Genomic DNA, 10,405 nt, shown 5'->3' with positions numbered 1-10,405 from the left:
CGATCACTGAACAAGCTCAGTGTATTGATCACTGGAACTGAAAGTACAGAAACATAAAATACATCGAAAGAAAAAAGGGATTATCATCAAATCACTGAGAGAGAGGATCAACAATATATTACGATTATCATTTCATAATGGTTTGATCCCTCATTCTAACGGTCATTACTTTTTTTCGTTAAACTGTATTTTAGTCGTTTTAGACAATTTTTTTGTTAATTCAGTAACTATTCAATTGAATAAGAGTATTTTACTCATTAGACATATGTTTAAAATGACTAAAATACCCCTCAGTTAATCAAACTAGATGGAAAAAGTTAATGGCAGTTAGGATGAGGGACCAAGTTGTTATGAAATGATTGTAATTTCATAATGGTTTTGATCCCTCCTCCTCACGGAAATTAACTTCTTTTCATTAAGTTCAACTGCATCAGGGGTATCTTAGTCATTTTAAACATATACAGGTCTAATGACTAAAAATAATAGTTTAATAATAATACTGAATAAAAATAATAATTTAATAAATTATTTATTTAAAATTAGATATTATTTAATAATTAAAATTAAAATTCGTTGGTAATCACCGACGACACTAATATGTCAGTAATTACCGACAGAAATCCGTCAGCTTTTGAATTTTTTTCATAACAAAATAGCGGGCTTAAAGCCCTAATATGTTTAGTTTGACCCTGTACGTAGCCAAATCCACACATGAACCGACAATTTCGAGGATCACTTCAGGCTCATCTTCTAGCCTTTTCAAGTATGTATTTTAGTCGATACAAACTATGTATATGCAATGTCAATTTAGTTGGGAGTCTCATATGAAGGCAGACATTTTCTATGCTTTCCGTTGTATCTTGCATAATAGGTACCGAACTTGATATGGGATGCGCAAAAATGATCTGAGAAACTGGCACTCAACATCAATCACTTATGGTTCGATAGTTGGGACTTTACGCCACGTAGGCGACACCACCCCCACTGGATCTCAGAGGTGCATTGGCTTGATATAATCGATAGGGTACGTGTGATTTTTATCTTTTATAACGAGTTTTAATAGTTTTATATTAATTTATGTTATGTCTTAATATGTATGAAGTATTGAAGATTTAGGCTTCAATCAGTTGTTAATAAGGCCAATCGTGCCATCGAGTATGTGGAGATGTCCTCCAAGAACACTGGAGGATCTATTAGTATGGTTCAGCATCAGACACGCATGGTATTTTATCATCTACTATACTAATTGTATATAATCCATGAATTTGTTGTCTACTAACAACTTAAGTTGTCTATGGTAGAGAGATGCATGAAAACATGAGCCCACTACTAGTGAGGTTTTTGATAGGATACACTGCAGAAACTGGAAGCATGTTCTAGGTGTGATCGGTCCGCCCATTGATCCTCCAATCTAAGTTTACCCGAAGGCGGTTGATGTGGCAAGAAGTTCAATTTTCGTAGCGGATTTAGTTTGCTTTATAGGATATGTTAGTTTTATAAGATATGTAACTATTAATTAGTTTGGATTGCCATTGTTGGGCAGACGATAGGTGTAAATGTTATAGTTGCATTATATTTGTTAAAATAGGTAATGGATATGTTCGAATTATAGATGTTATGCTGCCGAACTGTATACAAGTTAGTTAACATAATTTTGTCCAGGTAAACAGTAGGTGACGTATTCACAGCTTAGAGATGAGACATACACCGACTCATATCCGAGCACCATTCCTCCCGATGACCTAGAGTTATGGGAGCATAGTGTTGGAGGCCAACGCAATGGCCACATGTTCGGATTCGGGACCAGTCAGGATCCCCGGGTTGCTATGACCGGTCATTTCAGTGCCAATAGCAACGGGACCCTGTATGGTGCTCGTGATGAGGTATGTTTCATATAGTTGTAATATATGTATTTTTAATCATTTATCACCTAACATTGTTTTTATATTTGTCAAATGGAGAATAATTTCAGGTAGATACGTTGAAAGAGAAGTTGTGACCTACAAGGTGCAGATGGAAGAACGGAGAAAGTTGACGACCTACGAGGCCCTAATGCAGGAAGAACAAAGAAAGAGGGAAGACATTGAGTGCATACAGAAGGAGCAAGCAAATAAGTTAGCTCAACAAGAAACGTTGACCGCATGGTTTGAGGCATTCATGGCACAGTACCAGGCTAACCCTCCCCTGCCCCTCTCTTTTCCTAGTCTTAGGATATGTTAGAAACATTTTATAATATATTTTTATGTGAATTTATTATATCTTGTATGATAATTTTGAATTTTATTGATTTTAATTTTGCAATTTATTTTAAAATCTGGGCAGATTTTGTACATACAATTTATCATTTTTAAATTATTTAAATAAATTACCGACAGATTAGACACGAAAAATCCATCGGTAGTTCAAATATTTTTATTATTATTATTATTAATTGTGTCGGTAAAAAGCCATCGGTGATCTATCGATCAAAATGGCCGTCGGTGACCCGTCGATAATAAGTGTCTTTGGTAATCCGTTGGTGAAAAAGTCCGTCGGCAATCATCGATAATAAGTGAGATCAGTAATCCATCGGTAAAAATGGTCATGGCTAATCTGTCAGTTGCAATTTTTTAAACTCAAAATCAATTGTAATTTTCTAAACTCGAATCAATCTCACTTGATTGAAATTTTTAAACTTAACGTCCTCTTAATTTTTATAAAACTAAGGGGATACACCTCAAACTTCATCATAAAAAGGACAAAGTTACAAACTTCATCCATTCCTTCACTATTTCTCTTACAATTTGAGACAACTTCACCAACATTTCTATAGTTTTTTTGTCTTTTTTAATTATGATTTAAACAAACAAAAATAATTGATTAGTTCTTATAATTAAGAAATGCATAATTTTGTTTACATATTTAAACATATAAGACACTTTTATTATATTATATTATATTATATAAATTATTTTATAAAAGTAATTATATCTTAAAACTAATCATATATAAAAAGATCGAGTATGTCACGAGTTTTTCGAGTCGAGTATTAAGTAGCTTGACTCGACTTGTTAATATGTCGAGTCAAGCTCAAGTCCGAGTCGAGCCTATTCAAGTCGATGTTGACCAGATTTTGACCACGTTGATCTCGGGTAGCTCGCGAGTTGTCTTGTATCATTTACACCCATATCCGTCGGTAATTCCTTTTTGCACAACATTTTTACCAAGGGACTTTCACCGACGGATCCAGCTTATAGCGACGGATTACCAAGGGATATTCCCGTCGGTGAAAGTCATATGTTTTGTAGTGCGACAATCTTACCCGGTAAAAGGGAAGACAAAGATCAAAAGTTTTATCGGGTAAGTGAGAATAATGACTCTTACCCGGTAAACGTTTATCGGGTTATAAAAGCTTACCATTAATCCATTTTGATGGTCGAGAATGTTATCCAATAAGATAAGTGAAACTTGTGACTCTTGTCAGTAAGCATTTGGTAAACGACCATTTAGTATAGTAGTTTTCTACGGTATTTTCTCCCCTTCCAGGTGAGTTCAAATTGGGATAAAAGATTTTGAAATAGAACCTCACATACAAAAAGCAAAGAACTAACCAATAATGAATTTATAAAAAAAATTCCATAGTCTCGTTTCTTATAATCAAACTCGACTTTAGTAGACTCGAATTAAACTCGAGCTCGACTCGACATACTAACGAGTCGAATTGAGCTACTCGATACTCGACTTGATAAGCTCATTAGATACTCAGAATTTTTTATTATGTATAATTAGTTTTAGGGGGGCCTTTCAAAAACTTGCAAATTCATGATATCCGTGAAATCTAATTTAAACCATAAAAAATTAGTTAGAAAATTAATATATATTAAAATTTTCTCCCTCTCTCTTGTCTCTCCTATTTCTTCTCCATCTCTTCTCTCTTCACTCTCCCGATATATCTCTCCTCTTTCCTCTCCCCGTAACATACACGTACACATACCAAAGGGCCTTTGGCCTAGCGGTATCGTAGCCTTTGGCTTTCTAGGAGGTCAGGGGTTCAAACCTCACCATAGGTGAGGAGGGTGTGTGAGTTTATTTGTTGCATTTGCCGTATATAAATATTATATACTTCAAAAAAAAAACATATACATACACATATAATTGAATATGAATTCAAAGTGAACACCTTTTTAGAAATACTATTATAGTTTTGTAGATACATTGTAAATACATTCTAAATCTACGAGATCTGGTATAACTTCTGAACAAATTTTGAACATAAACTAATCAACAAAACCAAATCTAAACAAACCATTTTGTGAATATCTCTACGTGTTAGAAGTTAGAACTAAGGGGCCGTTTACCAAACACTTACTCGATAAAATGTTTACCGGTAAAATTTGACACTACCACTTACTTACCAGGTAAGACTTTAGTCCACCAATACGGTATCGTATGCAACAATTTACCCGGTAAGCGCTACCATGGTAAGAGTCGTCGCCCTCACTTACTGTGTAAGACTCTCGGTCCTTGTCTCTCTCTTTCCGGGTAAGATTTTTGGTTCTTATAATATTTATATACAATAAAGTATTGTGACTTGATAAGCGCTTATCCGAATAAGCGTTTGGTAAACGACCCCAGTAAAATTAACTCATAAATTCTTAAATATATCTCATTCTTTTAAAAATAATCAAAATTTTAATTAAATTAATTATATAAAAATAAGCATTTTATTTTTATTTAATTTCATATGCATATTGATAGACGTTTTTCTAATTTTTTTAACCAAATTTTCAAAAAAGTATGTTTATATTAATATATTTACTATGTTATAAAGTGTTTACCTCATATTTTTAAAAGAAATTCCAATTTATAATTTATTATTGTGTACATAAAACTAAAGTTCCATGTTTTAAATACTGAAAAAAGGTTGAAAACTATCTCAAACTCTAAAAATTACACAAAATCATAAAAATAAAATCGAGAGGAGCGGATATTAGAACGGAACATGAAACATGAATGATTAACGATTTGTTTGTTAGTAGTCTAATGAATTTAATGAGACTCATAGCTTATCTGGTCATCTATATATGATTGTTTAATAATGGTTTAATAATATAGAAAATGACTTATTTAGTAAGCTTCTAGGAGGACTTTAAGCAGAAAGCTGAGATTTTTTTCTCAAACATGTCCCTCCAATTAAAAAATACGTTACTTTCATCTATGAAAAAATAAAGGGCAGACCTATTAAAGAGGGGGGCGGACTCCTATGCACCCACTCACTCGAATATTGCAAGAAGGTTTTTTCAAACAATAAGGAGCTGGGTCAAGTATTCAATCAATTAATATTGAACTTTGAATGATGCACCTGCTTGATTCTAACGGGTGTTCTTAAATAATTTGAAACCGAAATTGTAACAGAAATTAAAACGAGTGCCACACGTACAATTATAGATATTACCTCTAATATGCCAAGACAACTTTTTATTAATTTTTCTCCCATTTTAATTTTATTATTTTTTCTTCATGGTTTATTTTCCTTCCCGACTTCAATTCATCTTAAAACTAGTCATTTCTTTTACCTCATTTTCAAACAATGTATTTATTTTTAATCAAGATCGCTTCCAATTAAAAAAATGTATGGTATTTCTCAAATCGATACAATTGACTCTTCCATGGTCAAATGATGTTAACTTCCACCAGGTGAAACCGTGATTTTATAAACCCACCTTAAACGTACACCTATTTAGAAAAATTCTTACGTTTGTTACTAAAAAGGACCCTTTTAAACCAAAAAGAAATCCCTATCTGTGTAGACTGATTAAGGGATCGTTTACCAAACACTTATCCGGTAAGCGTTTACTGGTAAAATTTAACACTATCACTTACTTATCGAGTAAGATATTAGTCCACCAATACGGCATCGTATGCAACAATTTACCCGGTAAGCGCTAACCACGGTAAGAGTTGTCGTCCTCACTTACTAGGTAAGACTCTCGGTCCTTGTCTTCGCCCTTACCGGATAAGATTCTTGGTCTTTACCATATTCATCCAGTAAAGTAATATGACTTAGTAAACGCTTACCTGAATAAGCGTTTGATAAACAACCCTAATTTAGAAAGATGACTCAATAACTTAAGAAAAACCCAACGAGTTGTGAGTTGTGATAGACAATTAAAAATAGAAAAGAGAGAGAAGATGATATAATAATGAGAAATTGGGTGAGTGAATTAATGGTAGTTGTAGTTGGTTAATGATAAGTCGATAAGTAATGATGGGAAGGAGAGTCCATTCTACGCCACCCAAAACTCTATATGGATCAACCTCTTTGCATCACCAAGCAACCCACACACACCTACACTTTATCATCCCCATCCCCCCTTTTTAATTTTAACTTTATTCATTTCTAACACACATATAATAATCTTTATATATATATATATATATATATATATTAAATCTAAATATCTGTAAATTCCCCTTATTTCAAAAAGAAGAGGACGGACTATTCACATTTTATCCTAACAGACCATTAAACCTGAATCTTGTTCATCATATGGTGTTTTCTTATAAAACAAAAAGTTATTAAGTTTTGGAATAAGATACAACTATTATTTGGTCTTTATGTCCATCAAAATTCCTGTTAAAAACAATGTAACGTTTATTTTCATAAACATGTTTCTTTTTTTATGTAAATTAACTATTATGCAAGCCGACCTCTAATATTCCAACATCTTTCTTGGATGCTACAAACACATGTTATTGAGATTAATTTCTTACCGGGTAATTTTCTTTATCGGATGAACGTTACAAGGGTCAAAAATCTTACCTGATAAGAGCAATGATAAAGATAAAGAGTCTTACTTAACGACTCTTACCCGGATAAGTGCTTACCGAGTAAATTGTTGCATACGATACCATTTTGATGTATTACAATTTTACCCGATAAAATAAATTTTAATGTTGACTCGTAAAGATAAATACTTGTTGAGTAAACATTTAGGTAAACGCCCCAAAAATTTGTTAGTTTGGTGACGATAACCTAAACAAAAACTAAAATAAGCGTCTCTCCAACTTTTTTGATGTGATGTATATTTTTTTTAGTTTTTACTTTGAAATTGAGAAAAAAAAAAGTGGTGTCTTACAAATACAAACGACTCCATGGATGGGTATAGGGTTTGTTAGCTTTTAGTTGGTGGTCTGTCCATTCATCTAATGCACCAAATATACCTCCATATTAACACCACCACCCTCATCCATCTTTTCCGGCCCCGGACTTCTACCATGGGAACCACCGTCCAGATCATCAGAACTTCCATCCATACTTTCCTCCACCACTACAATTTCTTCTCAGCCGCTGCCATTTTAGCACTCCCATTCTCTGCTTCACTTCTCCTTTCTTCCTCCTCCCTTCTCCCTGATTCCCTCTCCGTCCATTCCCGACTCCGGTTACTTTTTGACGCCGCCGGATTCCCCCCTCAATCGGAATTCTTTTCCATTCTCAACCTCAAACTCTCCCAAACCATCACCTCTTCAATCCTAGTCCTGCCCTTTACCCTCTCTTTCCTCCTCATCGCTAAAGCATCCGTAATCCAATCCCTTAACATCCGCCGTAAACCACCACCCTCCCTCGTCCGAATCTTCATTTCCATCTTTGAAACACAGATTTGGAACACCTTGGTAATCATATCCGCAAACGCCACTTGCTTTTGGGTCCTTTTTATTGCCTTCAACTGCTTGGAAAACCTCCATATTCCCTCCCTATTCTTCACCGTCGTCGGAGGAATCACATATTCCATCATCATCGCCAATGCCCTGATCATGTGCAACCTGGCACTAATCCTCTCCGGAATGGAACTCAACGGTGGGTTCATCTCCATTCTCAAAGCTTGTGTGATGATCAGAGGAAGAACTTCAATCGCTCTGTCATTAGCTCTGCCAATTAACATGGCGTTGGCCGGAATCGAAGCCCTCTTCCAGTTCCGGGTAGTCAAAGCTTACTCCGATTCCGGGATGAACAAACCCACTTCACCCATGGTGCTAGAAGGATTGTTCATTGCTTATTTGTACTCCATTCTCATCATAATCGACGCCATAACTGGGTGTGTGTTCTTCAAAAGCTGCAAAATAGCTTACGATCAGAACACGGTGGATCATGAAGCAGGTAGGATCAGATTCAAGGAAGAAGACGATGAATTTGCATTGGTAAAGTGTGTAGCAAAAGAGCTTCCTTGAATTATCATATTCTTTTTTAATTTTTGTGATTGGGGTTTTTTCTTTCTTATTTCGGATTAAAATCACAGGCTGAGAATGAGTTTATAAACTCTCCTCTGGATTACATTCATATAGTAAAAATAGTCTCAAAATTTGAATATAAAACAATGTACAACTCTTATTTGCATAAAGTACAAGTTGTTATCAGCATTTTACCTTCGGGTAATATTATTGGCCATCAAAATGGTAAACATTTGCCGGGTAAAAGTCATCACTTTCACTTATTGGGTAAAACTTTTGATCCTTATATAATTGGTTTTCTTCTACTTATTAAATAAGATTTTTGGTTCTTGTCATCTATAATTAGACCAATAAGTGTATGGAAATCAAGAAAACCGAAAAGTGAGGGATGAAGGCACCGGTTGACTAAGAAAAGGTAGTTGGGTGTAAGTTAAGCAAACAAGCACCCATAATTAGGTCACTATCCAAATACTATGTCTATGTTTAACCGCATATTTATTTATGAATTATTTTTTTTAGAAATAATAAATGTAAGAAACAATTATGATTTTTTTTAATTATATATTATTAGACCAACATTTTTAATGTATTAAATTACTGTTATCGGATTATAAATATCGTTCAGTGTAAAATTCTATTTCTACTTTTTCAACATGTTACAGATGATGATATTTTTATGTACGAGTTTTTATACAAACGTAATGAAATTGTTTTTCAATAAAAGGTATGATAGTTTTAACTTCTTTGATTGTAGATTGAGTAAGGACTTCTGATTGTTTCATGTTATATGCACAACTGTCGTTAGTTTGGTTCAAATGGGTCCAACCCCAACGATGTAAAAGGTACATTCTTTAATTAATGTAGTTTAGTTGTATTTAAATCCGGTGTTGTTTCTATAATTAGTATCCATTTAAACGAAAACATGTCATTAACGTATTTAACACATTTAAATCATATTAAAATACATCAATTGAGAGACGTGAAAATTGATTTGGTAATAATTGATCGAGGGAAATAATTGATTAAAGTTAATCGATTGAGAAAAGCCGTTGTTGAGGATTTGAAGAACAATGTGAGACAAATAAGAGGTTGGTTTACCTCTTACCAGATATGAGGACAATAAAACATAAGTGTCACTGAAAAACTAAAAAAAAAAAAAAATAGTCTGAATGGTTTTACCTCTTAACGAATCAGACGTAAGAAACCAATAAAAGCTTTTTTTATAAAAAACAAACAAGACATCAGCATTGTTGTTTATGGTTTATACAAAAGCAAGCTTCTTCTTTAAATAACTTTCAATTACATTATATATCAAACCACATGGAACATTTAAATAACGCATGGTTATTATATAATGCAAATTTAAGACACAAATAAAATCGTAACAGAAACTTGAAACAATCGTTTTCCTTGAATCACAAGCAAATTTCTCCCTTCATGAAAATCAAAACCTTGGAAGAACAAAATGATCAAGTCTATGATGGTTAGGTTTTAGCGGTCCAAATGGCCCTCAAATGAGCTCCATTTCCTCGAGAACGGATGGATGTGTAGATAACGATAATGAATCATATTATTATGGGAAAAGTACAATAAAAACCAATGAACTTTCTTGTTTGGAAAGATTAAGTCTTTGAACTTTTTTTGGAACAAATAAGTCATTGGACTTTCCAAAACATGTTAAATAAGTCCTTGAACATTCCAAAATATGTTAAATAAGTCATTGGACAATTTTTGGAACAAATAAGTCCTTGGACATTCCAAAAAATATTAAATAAGTCCTTGGACAATTTTTGGAACAAATAAGTCCTTGAACAATCCAAAACATGTTAAATAACTTTTTGAAAAAAATAAAATGGTAAAATAGTGAAAAAAAATCCCGAAAAAAACCCAATGAACATTCATATTTTGAACGATTAAGCCCCTAAATATTTTTTTAACCAAAAAATATTTAGATCTATAAAATTAAACAAATATAACAAAAAARTACTTACATTTACAAAAAAATAATTACCATTTTAACTAGTTGTACAAGTCATAAGAATGTATCCAACATGTTTTACAAAAGTTCAAGAAGTTATTTAACATGTTTTGGATTGTTCAAGGACTTATTTGTTCCAAAAATTGTCCAATGACTTATTTAACATTTTTTGGAATGTCTAAGGATTTATTTAACATATTTTAGAATGTCCAAGGACTT

The 10,405-nt window shown here is 33.2% G+C and overlaps 1 protein-coding gene across 1 annotated transcript; it reads left to right on the top strand.

The window, feature by feature from the left end:
- Positions 1-7,152: 7,152 nt before the first annotated feature.
- Positions 7,153-9,030, top strand: LOC112510170. The gene is made up of 2 exons (XM_025115490.1): positions 7,153-8,178; positions 8,963-9,030. Exons 1-2 carry the CDS (start codon positions 7,189-7,191, stop codon positions 8,969-8,971), a joined length of 999 nt encoding a protein of 332 aa, XP_024971258.1. The 5' UTR covers positions 7,153-7,188; the 3' UTR covers positions 8,972-9,030.
- Positions 9,031-10,405: the final 1,375 nt, after the last annotated feature.

This window comes from Cynara cardunculus, assembly GCF_001531365.2.
Source record: "Cynara cardunculus var. scolymus isolate 2C chromosome LG 3, CcrdV1, whole genome shotgun sequence".
Lineage (NCBI taxonomy): Eukaryota > Viridiplantae > Streptophyta > Magnoliopsida > Asterales > Asteraceae > Cynara > Cynara cardunculus.
Note: the sequence above shows the minus strand (reverse complement) of the source record. Positions and strands in the feature narration are given on the sequence as shown.